Source organism: Streptopelia decaocto (assembly GCF_964273445.1).
Source record: "Streptopelia decaocto genome assembly, chromosome: 3".
Taxonomy (NCBI): domain Eukaryota; kingdom Metazoa; phylum Chordata; class Aves; order Columbiformes; family Columbidae; genus Streptopelia; species Streptopelia decaocto.
The window spans coordinates 34376924-34404630 of NC_138656.1; the positions used below are offsets into that span (position 1 = coordinate 34376924).

The following is a 27707-nucleotide window of genomic DNA, read 5'->3' on the forward strand; positions in this document are numbered from 1 at the left end:
CATTTCCCTGAATGGCCAGAGAAAAGGGGAAGCATGAAAACGGTCAGTTGGGAATGTATGTGTATGTGGGGGAGGGGAGCAAAGAAAAGGCAAAACTAGCTGAGAACAGGCTCCATTTAAATTACATACAGACCTCACACAAAGCACAGAGAATTGGTCAGTAGATTGAAGCCATCTGGCTGGAGGAGCCATAAGAGGAAAACCCTGCTGGAGATCTCTCCATCACGTCCCATCATGGTCCAACATCAGAGCACAGCATGGGTTTCCCCCATTCTGATCTCATTGAGCTAAATATGGGAAGAGGAGCAAGAGGACTGCAAAGTTCATCATTATGACAGAGCCTCTACTCTTCTTGCAAAGTATAAACCCAGCTGGCACTCTCTCCTGCAAACTATTTCAGTCTTGAATCCATGCCTTGTTAAAAAAATCCCAAATCACTTAAAGCCCAGGTGTTTGATTTCTGTCCGGAACAGGCTGCAGAGCCTGCTCTGTGCTCAGCCTCATGTCAGTCTTGACAGGAGTGATCAGAGGCTGAGCTTGTGGATCCTCCAGCACTCAGAGACAGGGCTGTGAAGCTTACAGATGTCCATACTAAATATTTAATGCAGCAGTTTCTACAGCCACGCATCAGTTTGCCAGAAGGAAGGACTGCGTATAACTGGTTTTGCCTGTGCTGTCCCAAGGCCTCTCTGGTAAGCCTCAGGCTTTGGTGGCAACAAGAGAGAAACTGAGTCGAGGTCATATGTGCTGCAGCCAACAGCATAAAAACCCCGACGCAGACAGCTGGCTCCAGGCTTCCCTGACTCCCCAGTGAAAGACCCCCAGGACTCTCCTCGTGTCAATGAACCAGAGGATTCCAGGTCTTCTCCTGCTCCTCCTTTCCATTTACAAGCATGTCTGTTGTTGAAGGCAAACTCAGCATTCATTACAATGCAGCCTGGAAACAGCTGAAGACACAAAATTTTTATTATAGAAACATATAAACATATTTTAAAACATTTTATTGTTATGTCCCAGATAAAATGCCTGTCTTCATTTAGTGCAAATGAACACTGCTTGTGTTTCAGCACACTGGTACTGAACATTCAACATTGTGATCTTTACGCCAACCGAGCCTTACAAATTTAATGTTTTTCATTGTCTGCTTTTCTGAAGTCACTCCTTCACCTGGCTTGGGGAAAAAAAAAAAAAAAAAAAGAAAAAGGCACTTAACATTTGCAAAAATTAAAGCTTTGGAAGTTTGCCGGTCTGATTGCCATGGTGTTGTTCCAGAGCTATTGTTCTTTATGATTCTCCCATGCAGCCCAAATATTAATTGCCAGAGATCAAATCTCAGTGCCAGTGGTTCAGTTGTTTTCCATCACTATGACTTGCCCATACGGAACATTCCCAAAATGTCAGAAGTCATTAATATTTTTTAAACACTGAAAATCTCAGAACTTGATCATTTCTGTATCAGAAGTGTTTTTCAGTGATTGCAAAGGCTTCTCCCTCTGACAAATGCCATCACTGAGGTATTTCAGCTGGTGTCAACAGATACTGGCTATAAGAACAGTAGCACTGAAATTACATAAGGAGAGGGGTGGGGGGAGAAAGAGAACTGAAGTGCTCTTGAAAAAGGAAGTTGGATTAATATTCCCAATGGATTTTTCTTGTTTACACTTAGCTTGAAATCTTGGAAGAAAACGTAATGAAATTATGACTTGGTTATTTTACTTCGAAAAAAATAGCCATATCCACTGGGAAAATAGGAAAACCTTAAAAATATAAACAAGTTATTTTCAAGTGAGTCGCTCGTTCTCCTACCCAAGCGCCATCTCGCCCTGCTCTCTTTGCAGGGCTTCCTTCTTGCCATCTCCAGCCACTTTCCATCCTCCTCCACACTACCCAAGCACCATCTCGCCCTGCTCTCTTTGCAGGGCTTCCTTCTTGCCATCTCCAGCCACTTTCCATCCTCCTCCACACTTCAAATTATTAATTTTTGTCCCAGCCTCCACTCTCTAAAGCCTGTTTCAGAAGCTGCTTGTCACTTCTCCACAGCCACAGGCATTTGGGGCGAGCTTTGCTGTGTGGGACAGCGAGGCCTTTCTTGCTGGTGAGCATGTGGCCGCTCTCGACCAGGAGCCCCCATTCCCGCAGGTGAGATGGAGCCCGCGGGAGCCTCTGAACCCGAACAGACTCGTGACACCAGACACTCTGCAGAAAGGTTTCCATATCGCGATGCTTGGGCAGGATGAACTGCATTTTTGGTGCAAGGTGAAAAACCATTAGTTATTCCCTTCTCTTATTCAGACTTAAGGGGGTTTTGACACTTTTGCTGTTTACAATCAGAAATTTGATTTGAATTATCTAGACATTTTTTAGTGTAACTATAAAATATTATTGCAATACATTCTTTCTAAGCATGGACTACCCAACAGGGTAAACCTGTGAATCTGTGTCTTTCTCGTTACAACTGAGCATCCCCCGGAACAGTCCTCAGGATTTGTAGCATTTAATATCCACACGTAGCTAACACATCATTTTGAAGTGCTTGCTAAATTTGCTCATTTAAAATCTTGGATGATCAGTTGTTGGACATGAATACATTTATTCTGCTTTTGATCACCCAACATCAAATTACAAGCTATAATAAAAATTCTAGACATTTCGCAACCTACTCGCCACCAGGTTCAGAAGGTTTCCTAATTTTTCAGGAGGGGGGAAGGGAGGCAGGCTGTTGGATGCAAAGTGAACGCTGACCTGCAGTGACCCCTTCTGGAAATCACCAAAAATGTACCATTGGAAACAAACCTGTACTGGTCCGGGGGGCGCGTGTGGGAACTACGTGACCTAATAGCTTTTTCCATCTCGATTTCTATGACTTTTAATCATGTTTGGTTGGAACAAGCTCAGCCTTCGTAAGCTATTTGCACGGGCAAGGCTCTGGAGCAGACATACATGTCATCCACTAGCATCCAATGGACCAGAAAAGGCCCAAAGGACCAGAAAAGTTTCTCTGTAGTTGGAAGAAGAAAATATTAATATGTTATAGGAATTAAGAAAAATAGGAAAATATATTCCATTTTTCAGACAAGAGCAAAACACAAATTAGCAGGAAAAGAAAAATGGAGCTTACAGAACATCTACGTCTAATCCCAAAGCAGTCCAAATAAGGGAATACCTTTTATTTGAGAGCAGTCCCTAAAAAATCTCTGGAGGCCATAAGCAACTAGGACATAAGTTTCTCATCTAAAATATGATACCTCCTTGCTCCTAACCAGATCCACACTTGGGAGCGCAGGTTTAATTTTAATTCAAAAGGAAAAGGAGTCATTCTTCAATGACCGGTGACATCCTGTTCCGTTCCTTGGAAACATCCAGTTCTGCCTAAACTGGACCACCCTCCACTGTGCTGACAAATCACAGACCATGGCTGAACCAACTTACAGAAAGAAAATCACTTCATTTTCTCTTTTGTGTATGCAGACATAGTATTCAGGGGTACTTTTTTTCCTCTGAATACAAGGGCTTGATGAAATAAACACATTCAAAAATTATCTGCAAGAAATCAGAAATATGTCAAATTTCTAAACTTGGAAAGAGATGATGGGCTTTGACTCAAATTGGCACATGCTTTGTTTGTCTCCTTGGGACTTGATGGTCTGCATTGCTAACAGTTGTAGAAAATACTCAGAAGACAGAAAAAAGGTCTCAGGAGAAGAATGAATTCGCTCAACCCAGAAACTGTAGTTTTTTAAGAAGGCAACTGTTTTCCTTCTTTACATTAAATTGTGTCACTTGAATTCCTTTAGAGGCAGCATTTATTTGAAGGTGAGGCAAGCAAGAGGAGTACTCACTGCATCTGAATTATCACCATGCTGCTGGTCTCTCTCTGTCTGACCCAAAGCCATCGTGCTGCTTAACTACATCGAAAGTCCTATGACATGGAAAAGCTCTTGAACAGCCCCTAACCCTCTGTCTACATATCTTCACCACAGTGAGCCAGCCCTGTGCTTACCAACTGTTGGTTTCTGTCCCATGAAGAGAGTCAACCCTTTAGTTTTCCCCATCATGAGAGGCCAGGAAGCCAACAGAAGAAATTGCATTCAATTTAAGGCATTGAATGAACTCTCCTGTCAGGTTGTTGCAGTCAAACTCCTTCCACTAGAATAAAATCCTCTATGTAAAGAAAACAAAATAAAACACAAGCACCTCATAAAAATGTGACATCACTACACCACTGAGCCTAGCAATATTCCTTCTCCTCATAAGGAAGTTATCCTTAGACTGGATGGAAGTAAATATTTTGTTTGGCTGTTATGTTTAAGCTTTTGGACAAGCTAAAGATCGCCTTGTTTCTAGATATCATTATATAGCATAACACGTCGAGAAAGGAAGAAGTCTCTTCTGGCAACCCTTCTTGCTCAATTTGTTCTCTGAATAACTGGGATGGCCCTATTTTCATTGCTTGGCACGGAGCACAAGCGCCTGGACAGGAGCCCTGCCTTCATTCCCACTTCTTTGGAAAGTCCCAGAGTTGAGTGCTCAGATCTGCCACAGAGAGAGATTTGCAAACTGGACTGTAACAAGAAGCACGTATAACACACAAGAAAAAGAGGGTAGAAGACCTCCTGATACAGGAAGATCAAATTTTATTTTATATTAAATTTTATGTTTATGCCACAATTTACATTTTATACCACATTTTAGCAAGAAACTCAGGAAAACATACAGAAGAAATCACATGAGCACTGTTGACTGCTGATGGAATAGAATGGCATGAATGTCCATCAACACACATGACTTCCAAGGGATTTTATCTCACTCCATTAGTTTTGCTTCCTGCATTTTTTAAAGAGTTGAAATGACAAAGAAAAAGCAAACAAGTACTTGGGGAAACCCCATGAATGTCCTTTGCTATCGAGTACAGTTCAACTCAACCTGGAGGACGCTCTTCATGACGATACAGCATTACCATCTAAAATGAATGGTTTGTTGGTATCTGAAGTCCCAACTGCCTGACACAACCCCCTCAGCTGACACCTCCAGGCCACCTTCCACCAAAGGCAGGTGGAAGAAGCTAACAGATGGGGCATGCTAAGAAAGACGATGGGAGAAGTGATCTCTCAGCAGCCTACAAGCTGCCTGAGACCTCCCAACAGCAAGTGATATTAAAAGAAAAATGGAAAACATGTAAACTGGACTGCATGGTTACAAAGACAAGCTTACAGCTTGGCAACAGGCTGCTTCAAAGCTTCACCTGCCAAATTACACGAGCCAGTGCAGGCACATGCACTGACCTCAACACCCCTAGAAGGTACAGATATGAAACAGGCACATTGGAAACAAGCCCCTTCTCTGCCCCCCACAGCTGGGCTGAAACATCCCCTGATGAAGGAGTCACCCCAGGGCCCATGCAAACACAGGGGCCTCTGCGCCACAATGCTGAGGCTAAACCACCCCTGGGGCTTCCTCTCACAGAGAGAAGACGCTGGGCAGGGGAACAAAACCCCTCGCTTCCTCCCCCTTCTCAGGTGCCAGGGGCGGGGAACTGCCGCGCATCAAAATGGCGCCGGCAGAGCCCCCGCCTTCCCGCCGGCGGAAGCGAGAGTGACGGCAGCGCCGGCGACGGGAAGATGGCTGCGCCCAGCCTGCTGCGAGGGGGGTTGAGGCGGTTGTTCACCGGGCTCTTCGGAAGCGGTTGGGCCTCGCCGCCGGTCCGAACCCTCCGGGAGGGTGAGTCTGAGGGTGGCCCTGGGCGCCGTGGAGCCTCTGCGGGCTGCCCCGTTGCCTCACCCCGGTCGGGAGACACGGACGCGTTCGCTGTATTTCACCCTCTCCCCAAAAAATACTGATTGATTTAGACTGAATGAGCCTCATTTTGCCTTTTTTTGTTTGTTTGTTGTTTTTTTTTTTTCCTCAGTCGTGGAGGTGACCAAAGGCAACACGACCACAGTAAGTCCCTGCGCCCCCTCAGTCGCTGCCCTTGGCGTCGCGTCTCCCTCAGCCTCTCGTCGTGTGTCCGCCCCGCCCCGAAAGAAATAAAAAGAGGGTAAAAGGGTCGCTTTTCTGCCTGAAAGACATCCCGGGGTGTGTAGGCAAAACCGAGGTAGGGGTGCATTGTAGGTACGGGTTACTAAGTGGCATGGAGGGCTTGGCTGCTGAAGGTTGGGATTGTCACTGTGTTCCTGGTCATGGGTGGCTCCAGTTAGATCCACCCGTCAGTGCCAGATCCCTTGCTGAACTCCTGGTAAGCTTGGAAGTCCTGACCAGAGGCGTTTGGAATCCAAAACACAAGAGGCAGTTCTTCAAATGGGTTCATTTTGTGAAGTGGTGGCACTTGGCATTGTCTGGGGTGTGGGCCCGCATGAAGGAGGTTTGCCCAGTCACTTTGTCACTTTGGCCTGGGCCAGCAGCCCAGTGTGACATCACAGGATGGCTCTGTACTGGCTGTGTGCAGTGCATGTCACTTGCCTTTGATCTGTGTTGTGTCTGTGCCACAGTGACCACAGGTGATGCAAAGCTTGTATCTTGTAATGCACGTAGTAAGAAAAAATCCTCAGTGAAACGAGTATCATCAAAGGAAGACCTTAAATACTAAAGGAAAACTGCTCCTGAAAAGTAAACAGAAGTTCTGAAGTAACTGATAAAGAAAAGCATTTTCTTAGCTGTGGTTTAAGACAGGAAGGAAGAGGCCCAAGCAGTAGAATTTGCATTTTTCTTAATTTAACACTATCTGATCTGTTGCACTTTATCAAGAGAATTGTTATTATTTTATTTTTTTTTAGCAGAAGCACTGAAATTATTGGGGAAGGAAAGGAGGTTGCATTATTCTGCTCACATGACATATGCCAGTAGCAATCTGTGCCTTGGCTGGAGACAGGTGACAGATGTTTTTGAAAGGTATAAATACAGTGAGGAGAGTGGAGTACAAATTATTTGGGAATAGCTAGAAGGCAGTGTACTAAATGCTAATCTCTATATATAAATAATAAGGAGGTGACAGACTTTTTTGCTTGCTTATGAAACAGCATGAAACAGTTGTTCATGCCTTTGAAATTCTGAGTTTCCTTCTTGTCATGTGTGTATTAATGGACATTGTCACATTTGAAACCTGAATGGAGCAGGTTACTTATATTTTAGATATATATTATCAAATAGAATATGGCAGTTTGCAAGATTTCCAAAACTGACAGTAAGTATGATGGAAAGTCTCTTTTTCTTCTCTTCAAGTGCCAAACTACTAATCTTTGCCCAGAGACCTGAAGAGAAGAGGTTGCAGGCAGGCTCTGAAGTTGTTTTAACCAAAACAAGGGGAGAGTGTGAACATAACACAACACACAGTGGATTGCTTTACTCGGCACTCAGTCGGTTTCAGAGGGAATGTAAATTATAATCGAGAAGTCCCAATACGTTAGCTGAGGCTTGAATAAGAAAAGGTATGCATTGCAGTAGGAGAGGTCTCTAGAAAAATAATTCTTCCTGGCCCATTGCAGAAGCATAAGGGAGATTTGGATATTTGTACTGTATAATATCTGACATCAGCCTAGGATCCATCAGTGTCCCTAGATGAGGAAAATCTTGTAACAAATGGTGTAAATTGACCAGCTAAAGGGCTGAAACATTTCTCAACATATCCTCTGGTCATTCCATTTATCCTACCAGCTCTACATTAGTCTTTTCTGGACTCATCTTTCTATGTGTCTGTGCTTTTATCAGTATTGGAGGAAGTGTTTAACATGAACCAGATGAATGAATCCCAGAGAAATCTGGACTTCATCAGCATACTGAGAATGTAGTGACCCTATATTCCTTTGTAGTTCTCTAACAGAAGAATAATAACTGAGTGAGTTAACAATATGAAAGTCCTCAGTAGTTGGGTGATAAATGCGAAATAATGTACACTGAAATTTATTTCCAGAAAAATTGATATTGACAGGGAAATGAATAAATATTCTGAATTCTAAGATGGAATTGCAATCAAAGTACAGTCTGAGGCCAGGCTGGCAAGAATCAAGATCAGATACACTGGCTCCCCAGAGTATAACTTTACTAATGAATAGAAAATTATATACTGGCCTTTATTTTATATTTGTAGTTACTTTTTGTTTTTTGTAAAACTGGCTATTCTACTTGTAGAGGGAGGAATCTTACTTAAAAATTGACAATGTTCTATCTCTTTGAGTTACTGAGATGCTTGAACTACAAAATAACTTCTCTGTTTCCATTTTGCCACCACTAGACAAGAAAGACACAAATCCATGATATAAATTAGCTCTGACAGTTCAGCTGGATGCCAGTGTCCCAAACACACTTACAGAAAATGTCATGCTTTTCTCTTCCCAGATTTTCAGGCACAGACCCTGACAGTTCAGTCTAAATCAGACAGCTTTTTTCTTAAAAGTAACATTGCATCCCACCCAGGGTTTCTTTTTAAACTCTGGTGCTTGTGCTATTTGATGCTGTCAGCTGGTGTTCAAAATCTGGTTTTAATTTTAATTTGACCAGAGGAAACGTCCAAAATATTTTGGAGAAAAAAAGTCTTAGTTTTATTGTCTTTTCTGTCCATTCAGCTGCAATTTGAGAAAGCTCTCATTTCTATTCATAAGTCCTCAAAAGAAGACAAGCACCTATGTAGATGGACTTCATATTCCTATTATATCTACATTTAGAAAACAAATTTCTCAAGTTCTTCCCACACAGACCTTCTGCATCTGTTTGCATGTTACTTTTGATAAAACTTGAGTGTGAAATGTCACTGCTTTGTAGTGATATAGAAAAGATTATAAAATGATCTCCTAAAGGAATTGTTTGGGGAATTAAACTGGATGGAAAAATATTGGTGTGTTTAAATTTGAAAAAAAAAAAAAATCCTACAGCCCTTTATTAAGTTTAACTTTTGCTCAGAATTTCCCCTGTTGCTGATTTATAATCTAGCGGGCCACTGCTTGTTTTGGCCCACAATGTGCATCTGCTATTCTGTGACATTCTCTTATTCGCAGAAAAAAATGTGTTTTAAAGCTTTTGGCTAAGGGGCCACTACAGTTTCAAGGCATGATGGTTCAAAGCAGTACTGCAATAAGTGGAATTCAGGTGACTATGAGAACTTCCCACTGACTGTGAACTAGTTTACGTTTACTAAAACTTATACAAGAATTTACCAAATGGTTCTTTATGCCCATTGGATTTGTTCTTTCCTCCATAGTCATTGTATACCCAAAGTGCTTGGTATATCTTTATGTAAATGGGTTGAATAATGCAGATACTGTTCCCCTTACCTCTGCGCAATACTGGTCAATATGTTGTGGACTTGATGACAAGTATTCCTCAAGTCACAGGTACAGGTAGAGGTCCAAGCTATGCCTGATCATGATGTCCTTCAAATTGCTTCCTAGATTGAAGGGAGAATTATAGAGGATGCTGAGACACCAACTCCTCCAAACCCCTCTGGCCAGTGTCCTATCTGTCGCTGGAACCTGAAGCATAAGTACGATTATGTGGTAAGTTAAATGAAGAAGAGTTCCCCCATCCCCTTAGCTAGGTAAATATTGCTCTCAGATCTACATTCTGTACAACCTTCCCTTCTTGTCTTGTGCTGGATGTAGTAAAGATAGTTAACTCCATCTCTGCTTCTCTTGGGTGTAACAAGAGCTTCCTACACAGTAATTGTGTAGTAATTGGCTGATGGTGTTCCTGGGGAAAAAGAAGGATGAGCTTTTATTATATAGGAGGTTTGGAATGATACACATGGCCGTCTGATCTACGAAGGCCATATCTCTTTTGTGCCCAGCTTCCTTTCAGCATTGTACTTACAGGAGAATCAAACTGGAATGCAACATTTAGTCAACTGATTCAGACCTATTCTAACTCCAGAGAGGCCAAAAGATTTTACTAGACCAATTATATGTCTTTAAGCACTACAATTTCTCACGGGGTCATCGTCCAACAAGGTAATAAAAGTTTTTTATAACTTGTAAAACTCTTAGTATGAAGGAGAGGATATGTGTTTACATCCGATGCAACAGAAAAAATAACTTTGATTCAAGCTTTTTGCAGGAAATTCTAACAAGTTTATTAACTGATGAGAGGATTACTAACACTAAATGTAGAAGATGGGAGGGAAATCCTGTAATGTTTTAAAACAAAAGCACAACAGTTAAGAACACTTTAGAATAAGTAGCATGAGATAGAAGATGCAGAATGTGACTTTACAAGAGGTCATTCTAGCACAGAGTTTACAAAAGGACTAAGTGCCCCCCTTGCAAGCCAAAAACCCAATACTGGAATTAGAAAATAAGAAAACCAGACAGGAACATGCTGTTACTAAGATAACGCAACAGAAAACTCAGAATAAGTTAATGTCAATAGGATTAGGGCGAGAGAGATACAGATGCATCTGGAGGAAAAGAAGTCTTTGTGAAAAAGAAAATCCATTAATGAGAGGAGAAGGGCACTGAAAGCCACATTGGCTGCAGGATGGCTGAGCTGCTCACATGCAGTTTTCTAGTGCATACACTAAAGAAAAGTAAATATTTTAATATCTAGGTAGTAATGGCAATCTTGCCGATGTAAAACAACATGAAAAAAACAGGTACAGAAATAACTTAAGCATTGAATTAGGTACAGACCAGCAGCCCTGGATTGTGTGTAGCCCCAAGATCTTAAGGGAATTGGTTAATTGGCTAAGCATTACTTCGCTTGCAGGATTTTTTTAAAGCATGAAGAAAATCCTGAGGAATCATTAAATGGTTTGAAAATGGCAAGTGAAATACTAAGTCGCTGAGAGAGGAAGGAGCATTATGCTGATGATTGCCACTTGGTAAATCAAATGTTACAAATTCCAAGTAAGATGGTATCAACTAGGAATAAAAACAAATAACCTGTTTGATAGAACTAATCATGACTCATGAATTATGAGCAACATGAGTACAGAAATACTGCCAGACAAAATACTTGCAGTTGGTCCAGGCAGGTGAAACAACAGATGTGAGATGTAAATAAATATCTGTTTAGTGCTTTTCAAAGCCTGTGTTGCAGAAATTAATTTGTCTAGGATCAGAGTGTTGGCAATGATTCTGACTCAAGCTGGATGCAACATTAAACAGTGAAATAAGTTTGGGGCGGGGGAGTACTTAGCATTCTGTGATCTAGTTTCTCAACAATGTGGAAAAACTGAAAATACAATGCATTTGCAGATGATAATAAATTAGGAGAATGGCAAACACCATTAAGGTATGGAAAGAACTACAAAGACAGATATATTATTTTGTGTTTGCCATGTTTGAATGCAGCGAATTCTTGCATTGTGTCTTTGTGGTTGCTGAATTGTGTTGTGATCAAAACATACCAATCACTTGCACTGTAAAATACTTTCCTTAAGGTTAATATGTGTGACTTGTAAATGCAAGGAAGCAACAACATCATTAAACTGGGTAGTTCTACACATTTCCAGAAAGCATTCAATGAGTCACATAGTAACAACTCCAGAAACTATAAACTGATGCTCAGGGATTAAATGAGCCATGGGAGAGGATTAAATCTTGGAAACTGATATATAAACCAACTTTCTACTGCTGTCTGTGGTAGAAGACTGTTGTATGTAGAGGTAAATGCACCATTGAGAATAAAGAAGCAGTTTTAGACAATGTGATGCTGTAGAGGCTGAACAGGATGAGAAGTAGGTCCCAACAGACAATGTAAAGCATGAGTTTTAGGTGTGTTTGTAGAGGGAACTAATGTTATGAGTTTTCTTCCACGCTTCAGTTCAGTTTGGTTCTTAGATCCTGATTTCTACTGTTTGGTGTGGAGGCAAGAAAAAAAAACAAATGTGAGGAGAGATTCTGCAGCCAGAGTCTTGAGAATCATTGTTGAGATCATTGGTAAGAAATTGTGGTCCTGAGAGACAAACTAGGAATACGTTCATTTTGGCTGTCATGTAGTTTTTTTAAAGTATATGCATCTGGTGTATATATGCAATACTCCTGCTGTAGAGCAGAGGAGAACCTGGACAAAAAGCTAAAGAGAGCAGTGTGAACTGGTTTTTCAGAATTGTGGCAGATTCTAAGATTCTTACCTCGGTATTTAGAGGCATTCCTCAGTGGGGCTGATGAGAACTAGGAGAAATTACAGTTCTGAAGTAGGCCACCTCTTCTGCTTGGATAAGTCACTTACAATGTTTGAATGCTTTGTACCAGTCATGGATTTTCAAGCTTTTAAATGTTAAGGAGAATAAAATTTCCCTTTTCCCCACAAAAGCGGTCTCTGCTATTTTTCTTTGCTGCAGCAGTCATGAGCAGCAGAATCTTGAAATGCTTTAATAATAAAGTGCAGGCGTTTAACTGTGTGGATAATTAAACAGTGGTACAGTTTACTCGCTGGTGGTTAATTGTCCTAAAGGTCTGTAAATTGAGAACAGCTATTTTTGTTACAGAGATAGCCCAGTTCATACAGCACAACCTATAATCTGTGCTTGGTAAGAGATCAGAATAGATGGATCACAGTGGTTCCTTTGAGATTGATAAGCTGAGATCAGTCAGTTGCACAGAAGGGAAAGTGTGAGCTTTTTTGCTTGGGACGCTTGTAATTGGGCTGAATGAGGCACTATGAAAAGGGAAGTGTTGAATTAGCCCCTGAGGGAGCTGAGTAATATGACCTCATAGGACTTTCCTTTTGTCATGTGCAACTAGCAGAGTCTAAAGTAGCGGCATAATGAGTTACTTTGGCTGTCAGAGAACTGGGAGACCAATGTCTCCCAAGTTATTAATCAACTGAACAGGCATTGTAAGAGCTAGCAGGTCATGATTCCGACCTGCCTCAGCTGTGGTGTGGAGGGCTGCAGTTGTCTGTGCCAGTTCAGTCCTTAGTCTCTGCTGAGGCTCAGGATAACAGTGCCTAAGGTATAAATTCCCAAAATTTGTGATCTGCATGCATCTGTCCATTGAAACTGAGACCTCAGTTGATTTTTCTCATATCCGTTGGAGGTAAAAATTTATTTTGGTCATTGTCAGGATGCAGCTGGATTGAAACCTGCAGTCCTGTTACGAAATGCCTGGAGAATGGTGTACAGCACTCCAAAGTAAGGGAGAAGGGAAAAACTAGACTCTTGTGTAACTGGAAATAATGACTGGCAGACTTGTCTGATACAGTCCAGTAGTAATTTGGCTACACAGACAGAACTCTTCTTGCAGTAAATGAAGGTTCTAATGAATTGCATGTAACTAGTCAAGGATCCCGCTTTTCAAAGTGTCTGCATATATTAAAATGCAAAGATGCCTCTGCATTTTGGTTGCCATCCATTCACAAGAATGTGCTGTGCAGAGTGTTGCGTTTAGCAAGTTTATCCAGCTCTTTTAGAGGTGAAGGCTAAACTTGTTTTTCATTTTCCCCCTTATCCACTTCAAACATCGTTAGTCTGAGTAGGCAGTAAATATGTCATCTTGCTTTGGCAGCAATTAGGGGAAACCAAACTGCGAGCTTTGCCTATTAGCCCTAGAATAATTCAATCCAAGTTGTTTTCATCAAATGCTGCAGATTACAGGGGTGGGAATCTGGGTCCAGCCTCGTGGGAGCTGTCCAGTGATTAAAGCAAATCTGTGGTTACAGGCTTGGCTGTCCACTAGCACAAAATGTGAATTTCATGGAACATGACGGCACCATGAGAACTTGCCAGACATATTTTTTTCTTTGACCGCTCCACATACTTGTTTGTTTCCCTCCACAGCTGCCCCATAAAGTTGGCTGTACCTGTCTGCTTTCTCCCTATGGTAAGATGCATCTGTGCAAGTACTCTGGGAGAGGCACCTGGCCTATTAACTGTGGGTATCTTCAGAAATGGACAATCAGTCTGTCAAGTGTGCAACATTCTAAGTCAAACACTCTGTGAGTGTAATTTGGAGCTGCAGCGGCTGGGACGCGGATGATTTCAGTTCAGAAATGGCTGCCACACAAGGGTGTTGTTCAGTTGGTGATACTGTTGGTCATAGATGATAACAAAGAACAGATTTTCCTGATTATTTTTTTTTTTTTTTTCCCCATAGGGAGAAAAAGAAAGACTTTCTCCTTTTCCTTTCCACCTCCTCTCTTTGCGTAGAAACACTTGATAACAAGCCTGTGACTCCATGAGGCGTGGTGGTAATATGAGAAATCACTTGGACCACACACACCACTCACAAGAGCCTGTGGCCTACTTAAGGTTTCATGGCTGCAAAGGCTGGAACAGCCTCAAACTTGCCATCAGCTCCCCTTTTCCTCTTCCCCACAGAGTAATGCAGCAGGCTAGTAGAAAAGTCTAGAAAGTTTTTCTCTTTCTAGGCACCTGGAGCTGGACAGCCCTTTTTCACTTTGGGAAATGCCGTGTTTGTGCTAAATGGCAAGTTGAGCTGTTGGTGATTTGGAGAACTGCATGGCTAAAGAGGAGGCAAAAAGGAAATGGAGTCTTGCTCTGGTTTCCTGAATCCAATCCAGTGCATTTCAGGAGTGGCCAAAAGTCAGTGCCCTTGGACTGTTTGGCTGGCCTCTGTCCAGCTTCCACCAACGCAGCTGGCACCAACTGATCCCCTGGTTACTGTTCCCATTGGCAAGGCTGTGCATTAACTGGGCTGAGGACACTTGGCTTCTCTTTCAACCATAAATGGCCTCTCAGGAGCTTGCTGCCAGTTGCTCCACTGTGCCTTTTCTGTTCTTTGGATACAACATCACTCTGGTGGTTAATAAGTCATTTTGTATCAGTGAGAAGTTGCCTAACCTGCCGTGTTTTTGAAGGAGCTGTATCTGAAAATCAGCCTGGACACATTCATTGTAGACAAGTAGAGGTAGAAAGGAAGCCAGATAAGGGAAGAGGGAAATTGTGTGTCATGATGATATTAGTGAGGGTGGGATTGGAGGTGGGGAGAGGGAAGGACAAAAACAAACCACAAAACCCAAAACAAACAACAAACCTCTAAATTTTGGCTGCAATACTGGTATGAAAGTATATGTCAGAACCGGTCATTATCAGAAAGCTGTACTGAATTCCAGCAGCTCCCTTCAGAGCTGAGCTGGTCTTGTGCAGTGAGAATGGATGTATAATTCCTAGATAGCTAGGTTTTCTGAATACTCATTTTATATCCACTTTTGCAAGGGCAGTAGATGAACCTAGGAATGCTTTGGGGCACTCTTTATAAAAGAGCAAAGATAGGGAGATGGGAGCAGGTCTGCAAATCCGTGAACAACAGGCAGAGTCGGGGTTACCCAATGTGAAAAGTAACAAGCACTCTTTGTTCTTGTGGTTTTCCCTAAACAGGAGGGGTGTAGAGTACTGATGTGCCTGATTTGAATTCTTGTTCTGTCGGGGTGCGTGCTGGCAGGTCCCTCCAGCCTGCAGGCAGCCTCCACATCGTCCAGCTACCTCAACTATGAACATGTTTACAACAGTGGTAGAGAAGTAAACTCTCCACCAGCAACAAGTCTATCAAGAGATGGGGAAAAAATAAGGACATGGTCTCTAGAGGCTGTTTGGGCCAACTTATGCTCACGTTAGCATGTCAAGGGGACCTGCTTGTATTGGCCTATGGAGTACATTTGCAGTGGTGCTGCGTGTGGAGATGGAGAGCATATATCTAAATACTGGGCTGTTGTACTATGTACAGTTAATGGGACACTTGTGCAACAGCTGCTGCTGCTGTGTTTAAAAAAAATTGTTATCCTAGCTCTGTGATACTATCTGATCCTAAAGATCCCTTTAATTTTGTTTTTATGAAGAATGCTTTAGGTTTCTAGAGCTCTTAATTGGAAAGGTCAACAGCAGTGTAATCTAAAATATTCTTGAATCACAGATGAGCCCTCGGCATTCTCCAAGTGTTCCTTCCATCCAGCATGGCTGTAACAAACAGCCCCAGCTCATAAATGCACAGCCGAAGGACTGAAGGCAATGATTTTTCCTATTAGGTCTTTCTTATCAGCACACGTTCTTTTCATTTCTTATACAAAGCTTCTTCGTGCGAGATCTTGGACCACTTTCCTGCTCTCCACCCCTCCAGAGAGACATGAGGGAAGTTCCACCATGGGAAACTGGACAAAAGTTTGAGGAGTAGATAGCAGAGAACAATCCCCTTCTGAGGGAACAAGGAGGGGGCCAGAGGTGATCTAACATATCTGTGACCTTTAGGGTAGCAGCTGTGATGGCATTTCAAGTTGTGTAAACATTGTCCATCTGTAGGTCTTGTGTAACTGTGCCTGAGTACCTAGGACACATTATCATAGCTAGAATCTTGGAGCAAGTGACAGTGAAGTAGCAGAGATTGCAGCTGACATCATATGTTTACACTAGTGAAGTCAGGGGAAGACTCAGACCATCTGAGTGACCTTAGTGAGCTAAGCTGGCAGGTGGAGTGACAGCAAGCAAACGCAACTTGTTGTCAGGCTGCAGCCAAAACACATAGGGAAGGAATCATTGGTTTGTTTTCCTTTGTTTCAAGTCCTGTACACAGCACGAGCATCAGCACAACACCTAAGAATCACAGCAGTTAAAGTAGCTGTAGCGCTGATGGTTTTGTCCTTCTCTTGCTCTCTCAGGATGTCTTGCTGCTGAGTCAGTTTATCCGTTCTGATGGAGGGATGCTGCCACGAAGGATCACAGGGCTCTGTTTGGAGGAGCATAAGAAGATTGCTGTCTGTGTGCAGATGGCTCACCGTGCAGGTACCTAGCCTTCTCCTGAGACAATCCCTTACTGAGGGACATCCACAGAGCCCCTTGAGAGCCGTCTCCTGCCCAGTTAATATAGCTCAGTGAGATGTCATTGTCCAGTCACCCAGCAAAACCATTATGGTACACATGCTGGGACAGGACAATGGACCAGAGACTACTTGTTCCACTTTCTATGTGTCTTGGCTCCTGCTTTGGCAGCAGACACCTGTTCCTGTAGATGAGTCTACTGTTGCAGAAAGATCTGGGAAGTGGCTCAGTCTCTAGTAACTAATGATTAAATACCAGCTTCTGAAATTACTTGATTTAGCATAAGCTTGACCTACTTCACTAATAACATGCACCTGTCTACCATCTGCTATGTGAATACTTTTTTGCTTTACCCTGGAAGTGAGACCCAGGTTGACACAATTGGAGTATAGTGCTGATCTTTATGCCTGGTACCTGAGTTGTATCCAAATTGAATGGACTGAGAATTTTAATAGTCAGATTTTCATCCTGAAGGTGGAATATGATTGGACACAAGTGCCCTGTGCCCTCTCAGAAAGCATCTCCGATGAGCCCAAGTGGCTGTGTCTTTGTGTTTTTCTTTTCTGTACACGGCACAACCTCCTAGCTCCTCTTTGTCTGGCTGCAGGTTCAGCAATAGTTCAAGATAAAATACCCTTTCTACAGTACTTGAGTTTTTGCTGTGATGTCCCAGTAGGGATCTGGGTTGCCTGGCTTACAAGGTGAAAGGTAACTTGTGGATGCTATAGAGGCAAGGAGGCACTGCAAAATATTCTCACGCTTTTCTTTTTTCTGTTTCAGGTTTGTTGCCAAACCACAGGCCTCCACTTCCTGAAGGGCATGTTCCCAAGAAACCCAAGCTCAACAGGTGCATAGTCTTGTCTTTCCACATTTCTTTTTTTCAAGGATAGATTGGAACAGGAAAAACACTTCCTTATAACTGGGTAAAACGTGCCATAAGGAATAAGGCTCATCAAGAGTATTCGTAGCATTTTGGAAAAGGTCCTTCATGCTACTCTCTTGTTAGTGTTTTAAGGGCAAACCACATCTCATTCAAACCATTTATTCCCACAGGATTAAACTGCCACACCTCAGATTCTGCCCTCCCATCCTCAGCTGCACTTGCCTCCTCATCACTAACACTTAGTAGAGCAGTCACAGGAGTAAGCCACAGCATCACAGCATAGTTGAGATTGGAAGGGGCCTCTGGAGATCACATAGTCCAAGCCCCTTGCTCGAGCAGGATACCCAGGACTATGTCCGATCAGGTTTTTCTTCAAGGATGGACTTTCCATTATTTCTCTGGACAGCTTGTTCCAGAGAACCAACTCACATTGTGAAACAATGTTATCTTATGTTCAAACAGAATTCCTTGTGTTTCAGTTTGTGCCCATTGCTTCTTATCCTGTCATTGGGCACCATTGGGAAAAACCTGGCTCCATCCTCTTTATTCCCTTCCTTCAAGTATTGCTAAACATTGATAAGATGCTCCCTGAGCTTGCTTTTCTCCAGGTGAAACAGTCCCTTCTCTCTTAGCCTTTTGGTGACTGGGCCCCAACAGCTGGAGGGTGCCCTGGAGGTGTTCCAGCAGTGAGTGGGGGGCTGAGCAGCCAGCAAGGGCCCATCACAAGCCTGTTCCACTCTGCCCCATCCTTGTTTCCCCCAATCAGCGATTTGCCCTCCACCTTCCTGTGCTACAGGGTCTTTTCCCCCTCCCCGGCCTCTATGGCCCCTGGCCTTTGATGGGTGAAGAGAAAGCCTGGAGCCGCCTCTTAGGCTGTGCTGGGCGCTCAGAGGTGCTAATCCCCTGTTTATGACCTCACACTCTGTTTCCATGGCGATGTCAGAGCAGTTTATGAACCTTGCATTAGCAAGCCGTGGGGTTACCAGAGGCCATGGGGCTGTTGCTGGGAGAGCTTAGGCTGCAGGGCTGGGGGCAGCTGAAGACTCCTGCCTTTCAGTTCTGACTGTCTGCAGTGGAGATTTGAGGCAAGCCCTTGGAAATGTCCCTTGGATACTGGCATGCTGCACACTGGGTATCAGTGGGCATCAAATTAGAGGACTACATTTGATAAAGCCCTGTAGCCATCATATACTTCAGCTCTGAAAACTACTTCTTTCCTGTATCTTACAAGTCTTTGGGATTCTTTAGTAGCTGTGTTTTTCTAGCAGCTGTGGGGTGGAGCACATTATCTTGTTAGCATTCACATAGCAACCCTGCATAGCAGGTTGAGACAGGAAATGGCAAATCCTGTATCTTGCTGGAATCACACCAGGACTCCAGATCTAATGCCTCGATTCCTATAAATTGTTCTGTAGACTTTTAGTGAGAACAAAGAACAGATACCTCTGGATACATTCTACATGGAAGTAGGTGTGCTACACCTCTAAAAAGAGATTTAAATTGGAGATTAGTATCCAAGCCCTCCCTATTGCATTGCTGCTCCCTCCCTACACCACCCTTGTTTTTCTCCTCCCTACAAGGGAACCTAGTAATCAGGGTGGAAGCAGAGTTTGGAATAAGAGACCAGAGCTGTTGCTGAGCAGATGAAACAGCACTGTAATAGGCAGGCTTTGGGGTCTGGGTAGAGGCAAGATAATGGAATCAAGAAATCAAATTGAAAGTTTTGTTGGTGGGGCTGGAATTAAACAACTGAGTCCCAGAGCCAGGATAGACTGCAGTGGTACTTGAGGAGTGCTCCCTAGGTCATCTTGGCCTGCCAGAAGAGGAAAGCTCTGCTTGTGGGAGCCTTGTGACATCTTGGCCATTGTGGTTCTGTGAGAGTTTTCACCATGTGTACCCCAACCTGCACTTCCCGCATTGCTCTCTGGAAGAGTAGCTGGCACCACCTAAGACAGAAGATATCAATTGCTTCCTTCCTCTGGACTGAAGGGTGCCCACATGCTTAAGACATTCAGCCTGTGCTTATTTTGGGAATGAAGCCAGAGTTTGTACCAAAGGTTCCTGCATGAATGATTTGTCCAAGCTTACTTTGTCTTTGCCTCTGTACTTGTTTGTAAAGCTTTCTGTAAATCTGTAGTAATTTGGGAAGCACTCAATTGGTGTGTGAAGGAACCAGGGATTCTCGCACAGCAGCTTGCCTATTGCTGTGCATGGGTGCTTGCAAAGGTGAAAGAGAAGTCACTTGTCTCTGCAGCAGTCTGGTCCTCCTTGGTCAGAAGAAAGTAGTCATGCAGAAACAAGCCAGCGAACAAAGAGACAAACTTGTATCAGGTTTGCAAAGTGAGATGGATAGTTCTCACAGGTGGATTTGTCATATCCATTATATTGAGAATTCCCAGTCACGTGTCCTCTGTTCCTGCTGTCGTCTCCTTACTCATCTGCACTTACTCTCTTGCCATCAGGATCTTGCATTGCACATGGAAGAAAGCTTTGCGCAAGACACAATTCCTGCTATACTGTTCTAAAATAGGAAGGCGCAAGATGAAAAGAATAGAGAGAGCACCAAAGAGACTTATAGTCTGTCTCAAGACTGTGACAGTAAGCTTTGCCCTGCTGAAGGAATATTTCTCTCAGAATTTTATCTGTACTTTTGTGTGCTCACCCCTTCTGCCCTGAAATTCTTCTCATTGCTCCCCTGTAAGCAGTCAGATATCTCACTCTTCATTCTGAATTAGGAAATCATTCACACTTTTAAAGGAGGGACTTCTGAGAAGCCAGTGTCTGCTGTAGATGTTACCCCACATACTTCTATGAGAATTCCTACCACCCAGGGACAGAAAATCTTACACTGAGCTGAAGAATGTTTTGCTGATGGTAGAGTTCTTGACATTAGACTACACCATCAGCTGCTAAAGTGACAGGACCATGATGAAAGCCTAAGATAACCTTAGAGGCTGATTCCACTCAGAGCACCTGAGACTGAAGGAGATTCATTGTGAGGAATGTAACTTGAAGTGTGAGGCAGAGCTCAGCAGCTCTACCATAATACAGACCTGAACATTTGCTTACTGCGTGTTGTCTCTGTGGATGTTCTGTAGACTCAAGCAGCAGCCCCTGCCTGGCAGAATTCTGGCAGATTACTTCATTTGGATGAGCAATCCTTTTCATTTCCCCAGTCTTGCAGAGTTCTGGTTGATGCTCCCTTTGGCTAGGGCTTCTTCCAAGGTTGTGTCTCTATTTTTGGGAACAGCTTCATCTGCTGCCAAAAGGGGAAAAACCAACCTGATGAAAAACTGTCCTTTGCCCCTGAGATTATGTACAGGCCAGCTACATAGGAGGAGCTATATGGCTGCTGAGCAAAGGTGCTAAGTACATACATAAAGGAGGAGCTGTGTTAATGTATACTTCTTGAGAGCACCAGAATAGCTGCTACTCTGCTTTTCCTTGGCTGCACCTGTGGCTTGTCTTGGCCAGAATGTTTGGCCTATGTCATGGTCAACCTGTTTAAAGTGAGGCTGCTTCAAATACAAAGCGTCTGGTGTGCACAGACTATCACCCAGCTGGGATTAAAATGTAACATGCCATCCTATGGAACTATCAGCAAACTGTCTTGTTTTTACAAAGGTCAGCAGTGCTGCCCTGCCATTTTTCTAGTGATGTGAAGTGTGGATTTATCCTCTGGAACCCCTCTGCCTGCTTTGCCTCTCCAGAAGGTACTCTTTTAGTGCTTACTCCATGATGTTTTCCAAAAAGCAGGATCCCTGCCCTATTTTCTGAAGTGGTTTTATTGCCTCCATTGTACAAACTTTGGACATTTCTTCTACATGCCCGAGATTTCTCTGCAGAGAGGTAAGAGTTGCCCTGCTTTGCACTGGGTCACTTAGCAGATGGCCTTCCCCTACCCACCCTGTTTCCTGATCCTGTTTCTGCTACTGGAATGCAAGAGGAAGAGCAGATCCCAGCTTGTTCCTGGTCATCCAGCTGTGTAGCGTAGTATGAGATCACCCATCCAGGATGTAAGAGAATCATAGAATCATTTTGGTTGGAAGAGACCCTCAGGACCATCAACTCCAACCATAACCTAACTCTAGCACTAAACCATGTCCCTAAGAACCTTATCTAAATGCCTTTTGATGGTGATGGTGACTCCGCCACTTCCCTGGGCAGCCTGTTCCAATGCCCGACAACCCCTTCTGTGAAGAATTTTTTCTTAGTACCCAATCTAAACCTCCCCTGGCACAACTTGAGGCTGTTTCCTCTTGTCCTATCACTTGCTACTTGGGAGAAGAGACCAACACCCTTCATGCTACAACCTCCTTTCCAGGTAGTTGTAGACAGTAATAAGGTCTCCCCTCAGCCTCCTTTTCTCCAGGCTAAACAGCCCCAGTTCCCTCAGCTGCTCCTCATCAGACTTGTGCTCCAGGCCCCCCACCAGCTTTGTTGCCCTTCTCTGCACTCTCTCTAGTACTCCAATGTCCTTCTTATGATAATGGGCCTACAGAAGAAAGTATAACATGAAAGTGAATTGCCAGTTTGAGCCAAGCTGTGCGGTCGTGGGGCTGGTAGGAGATGCATAAGAACACCTTGTGGTCAGAATTCAACTGGGGAGCACTTCACAGCTCTCTCTTCTATCCTCTGCAATTGGGATACTGTCTAGCTGAGACCATGATGTTTCTCTTTTCTTGGACTTCAGTTCTTTGTCTTTTTGCTTTCTGCTTGATTTGTTTTTGACAGCAATAGCTCATGAATGTTATTGCTTAACTGGTTTACTAGCTATGGGTGCCTTTAAAGAAATATGACCATTGAAGTACCCACATAATCCATAAACTCTTGAATCAACTGTCCTCCCCCTCTCTTCCATACCATTTGCCTGCAGAACTGGGACATGGAACACCAGTGAAATTTACCCCCTATCAATGCAGAATTACTCCCTGCAGTTCATTTTCTCATGTTTGGCCCAGTCTAGGGGTTTCACTGTTTCCAAGGGATGATTCCACAAGCAAATTTGTCTTGCAGCCAAGGATTATTCCCTCATCCTGAGCCTGAATTCTCCTTTTCATAACTTCCTACGGTTATTTCTGCATTCACTTGTGTGCCAGCCTGGCATGCTCCAGTTAAGTGCTGCAGAAACAAAATATTTTTACTAGTCCATGAGGCCAAGGAAGTTCTGAGGGATTTCACCAGCACTGTGCAGAGTGACAGACTGTTCTCATATTCCAGATTCATGTGTGTGTAGGCCACCTCACAGGAGAACCATCTGGGAAACAGTCAAGCACAGCTGCAGGTCAAACTTCTATCCTTACTTTCATGAATGGAAACCTGAATAGCTCAGCAGTTTTTTTTTCCAGCATGGAAGTTGTTACATGTATAGTGTGGACTAACACTCTATCCAGAACAGTCAGTGAGTTCAAGCCAGCATCTAGATGCTCTCTTAATGTGAGTATAGCGCTCATTTTCTTTTGGCAGGTCCAAAATATTGGTTAAAGCACAACACTGTGAAGTTGTTCCCTTTCCAAAAGGACTAAGGGAAGTCACAGTTTCTCTGAGTCCAGGCTGTGGCAGCAAGAGGTGCTGTAGATTATGGAGTACTTGATCTGGAGTGCTCAGCTGCCACTCCAATTTCAGCTACCTACTGGAAGACCAGAACTTGGCACAGATAATATCCAAGTCAATCCCTCCTCCATCACATGAACTGAAGAAGTTGCTGTGTGTTAGGAAAGAGGAAGGTTCCATATGAACTCCTCATGAATTACAAAGTTCTTGGGCTCTGTGGACACCTCTTGTCCCTGGGAGCAGAATCTGGTTTCACTGCTATCAGCATTTCACTCCAGCAGCATGTGGTTTCTCTCATCTGCATGCAAACTCTGCTGTGCATAGCATGTGAATTCAAAAGCAAAGATCCAGAGCGGCTGCAGGTGAGCAAAGCCAAGAGGTGTCATGGGAAGGGATGTGGCAGGGAGGAGCAATCTTGCCAGCACTTTGATCGAGTGCTTCCTGCAGTCTGTAGCCTTCTGCTCTTTATCCAAACAAAAGCCAGACTGAAAAAGCTCGGGGGGGGGGGGGGGGCGTTCAGAAGTTCAGCCTTGAACTGCACCAAAGTGGCCTTTGTGTGGGCTGCGTGCAGGGCTGTGGGTGCGCAGCAGGTAGGTCATTTCCCTTACCCAGCAGAGGTGGAAGCCCTGTGCTACTCCTAGGTGTTAAGTGGCAGCCTCTGAGTGAGGAGGCTTTATTCACTGCATAAAATCTGTGGAAATGGACTTCCACATGCCACAGAGATTTTAGGCAATTGCAATGACTGCAGGTGCCTAACCACAGTTGTTTCCATCCTGTTTATATCTTGCCTTTTCCCATCAGGGAAATCCCACCAGGATTCCCATCACACTTTATCCAAATTGTTATACTGATGTGTGCAGCTGGAGCATAGGGATTCTAGCTGTTGACCAGGATCCTACCGTACTCAAGGGGGCAAGCAGAGCCCCGAGGTGAGTTGCCAGTCCCCAAGATTGGCAGTTTTGTTCCCCTTTCTCCAGAGTTGAGAGCTCTGCACACGGAGATGGTAGGTTAGGAGACTGTGGAACAGTTGCATTTGGCATCGACATGGAAGGTCTGTCCTGACAACCCTCAGCTGATTGAGAAAATTCAGACCATCTGCCAGTGTGTGCGTGTAGGTTATTGTAAAAACTCCCCAAGACAAACTGTGTCTTTGGATACAATGGAAAATTGGGTGACTTGTCTTGAAAAGGGGGTACACTACCTTACATGGACAGCAGAGTGTGCAGGAAAGGTCCATCTCTAACATGAGTTTTGTGGATTGTTTTTACTGTTAGGGAAAAAAAAAAAAAATCTGTGAAATAGTAGGAACTGGGGTTAGTCAGAGGAAAAGGAACTTTGTAGACTGACTGCTCCCAGGCATCAGGCTTTTGCCTCTGCTGAATCAAGGTGGGGGGAAAAAAAAAAAAGGCAGCAAACAAAATAGGAGAAGTTTGAGTTTGGGACAAAGCAAGTATTAAAAGCACTAAAAGCAAATGTGCTCCAGGAAGGGAAAGCGTCCAAATGTCTGTTTCAGCTAACAATGAAAAACCCCAGCCTGCAGTCCCCAAAGGAAGCCAAAAGCCTGGACCAGAGCGCTGGATTAGACCTGCTCAAAAGAGAAATAACAAAAGCTTTAAAATCAGGCCATTACTAAATCCTCCTTCCTATGCAGAATTGGGGTGTGCACTTCCAGCCCCCACACAGAAACAGAGGGATTTCTTAAAAAGCCACTGTCTGTCTAAACCTGCACGCAGCATTGATGTGTATCTCACATTCACTTCTCTTCCAGTGAGATCATTTATTATCACAGGGGCACTTTCCCGTAAGCCTGTGGACACGTGACCAGAACTGCACTTGGCACACTGATGCATTAAAACAATTTGGGATTTTTTTTTCCTCCTTCGCTGTAAGTGCAGCTTTGCGATATTAAAACTTGCGCTACAGACCTCCTAAGTGCAGAAAGGGGAATGTGAAAAGAAGGACCTTGCCCCATGTGCCCATCAAATACCCTACAGCTTCTCCCGATGTAGCTGCCTTGCCACAGTTCTTTACCAGATTCTGAACTGGGGACCTGCATTTGGACTCTCTGAACTCCCTTCACGTGTGAAATTAGAGACGAGAGAGTCTCTCCTACTTCCTGTCCTGATGTGGTTATGTAAGGGATTTCACTAATGCACTACATAACGTGAAAGGTCAAAAGGGACTAATTCAGCACATGCACAGGAGAACAAGTGGCTGGATCTTGTTCTTTGCTGTCTCCCAGATCCCTCTTCCTGTTGCTTCTAGGTGTTTTAACTACCGTAAACTCCTCAAAGCAAAAGCAAAGCATTTTGGAAGTGGCTTCATTTCAGTGGCAGGAGCCTCTAAATGTGATTCATTTTTCAATTTGTGTTGTTTGGGATTGCTGAGGAAGTGCTAGGAAAATGGGCTGCTGTTATACAGTCTGTAGCTGCCTGGCATAGCAAGCTTTCTTTGTAGTTCTCAGGCAAGTGCCAAATGCCTTCAAACAAATGCATTACATGGTCTCTGTCCGAAGTTCTTAATATCTCAAATTTGCACGATGCAAATAAAAGGTAACAAAGCTGTTTGTGGAGAGGATGACTGATTGAGGTTACATTAAGACCATGGGATTACTCAACAGAGGCATGCAAACATCGCTGGACAAAGTTTATCAGTCTGTTCCAAATTCTAATTTGTTGGAGCATTGTTTGTGCAGATTATGCTAGGGTTTTACTTTGGATCCTTATTGTCTGAAAAGACTCCTCTTTCTCTAAGGACTTCTATTCCCCTCTCTACTGGTAGCAAAAGATTTAAAGCCTAACAAAACTCTAGGCCACCCAGCCACAGGGTAGAATTTCCAGTAACTGATTCTGGATCTGAAATCCCCTGCCTGTTTGCAAAGCCAAGTCTAAAACTTCATATGGTAAAAAGCAGAGGATTTTTGCCAGACATTGCTCTTCACAGAGATTTGCAGTTGTGATGGTAATTCCATTCTAGCACCTCTTGCATTGTAGGTTCTGACTTCCTGCACCAGCAAGCTGCAATAGTATTGTACAGAGAATAGGAAAGCAAATTTTCACATGTGAAAATACAAGACTAGGCCAGAAACCTATCTCATGGAGAAGAAATAACCAATTATACACTGAAACTAAACAAATCCCTTTTTAGAGACTTATTTCTCACAGGGTTTAGCCTTTGTAATTAGTTTACCTTATTGAGGCTGGCTGTTGAAATAACACATCCCGTACAGGCTGGATGCATACAGTGTTAGACTTAGTTCCAATGGAAGCATTTGGCACTCCAGTTTAGCTTCAGGTGGACAACTTGCCAGCAGCGTAGAGACTACACCTGATCTGTTTCATGAAACTGAAAGTCAGGCTGGTGCCAGTGCTTTCAGTACAGAGGTGCAGCTTATTAGTTCCAAAACAAAAATTCCTTTCTAGTAGTCCCTTCTAAATTGAGGGAGCTCTGCTCACGGTTATTCCTTTTATAAAGAGGCACCTGGGGAGGCAGAGGCTGTAGTGCCTGCTTCTGCTTCAGTCGGAACTTCTTCTCAGTGACCAGTTTAAAACTGAAATGCGTTTGTGTTGTTTTGACAGGTATCTGACGCGCTGGTCCATCAAATCTGCAAAGCCCATCTGGAGGAGGGGCCCTAAGTGGTGCAAAAAACCCTTGCCAGTCGGACACCCTTTGCTGAAGGATAATGTCAAATATACACCCAAGCTTCTCTGTTTCAACCACTAGTGGCCAAAACTGGCATACTCACTAAGCTGTTTTCCACTGTTCTGAGGTTTTTTGCAAGTTTGTCAGTATCTCAACTTTTCTTATCGCAAAAATGTCATTTTCTCCAGTGAATGCAATCTGCTCTTCTAGGAGAATATAAGATTCAGCAAAGCAAAGTTCTGTGTGCAGAATGATTTGGAGAAAGCAGGAGGCAAAGACTTTTACCCCAAAGCCAGAAAAAATCTGAAGGTTTTTGTTCCATGGTCCACAACTGGGTATTTCATGTATTTCAACGTGTATTTCAACTCAGATATTTGCCTTCTTGGCAGTAACAGAAATAGTTAATGACTACTGAAATTAAATTTTTTTTGTAATCTGTACTATCCATAATTTGCAGCAGAACACCTGTGGCAGCGGCAGACAGGTGTGTGTGTGTGTCTTGTATGTCCCCGTAAGGATTCCTGGCTTGTGCTTCACTCCTGGATCCAGCAAATACAGAATGTTGACATGCTTGATGACTTGGCCTAGTTTTTTGACCTTGCAAGTACACTTGCCACAAGTCTACCATGTCAGTGATACAGCTGCTTCCTGGGATAGTTTGGGGCTGATAGATGTGCATAATTTTCCATCTTGTAACTAAAAAGTGGCACCATTTCTCTCCCTGTAGAGTACAGGTACGCACCTTCCACCTAGTGACCACTGCTACTTGAGAAGTGCTACTTACAGGCATGGTATAAAAGGCTCACTAAATTTATCAGGGTCATTATTGCTTTGGCTCCATTTATTTGATATTTATCTGGGGGCTACAAATCAACAACCGTTTTTTTTGCATATTACTATGGCACTTAACCTTGTACTCCATTCATCGGAATCATC

At 43.5% G+C, this 27707-nt stretch overlaps 1 protein-coding gene across 1 annotated transcript; it reads left to right on the plus strand.

Moving 5' to 3' along the window:
• The first annotated feature begins 5560 nt into the window (after positions 1–5560).
• On the plus strand, positions 5561–27346 carry MRPS18A (mitochondrial ribosomal protein S18A). Its single transcript, XM_082049344.1, has 6 exons — positions 5561–5718; positions 5906–5937; positions 9378–9482; positions 16534–16657; positions 17474–17540; positions 26708–27346. The coding sequence occupies exons 1-6, from the start codon at positions 5619–5621 to the stop codon at positions 26850–26852; spliced, it is 573 nt and encodes a 190-aa protein (XP_081905470.1). The 5' UTR covers positions 5561–5618; the 3' UTR covers positions 26853–27346.
• The last annotated feature ends 361 nt before the right edge of the window (positions 27347–27707 follow it).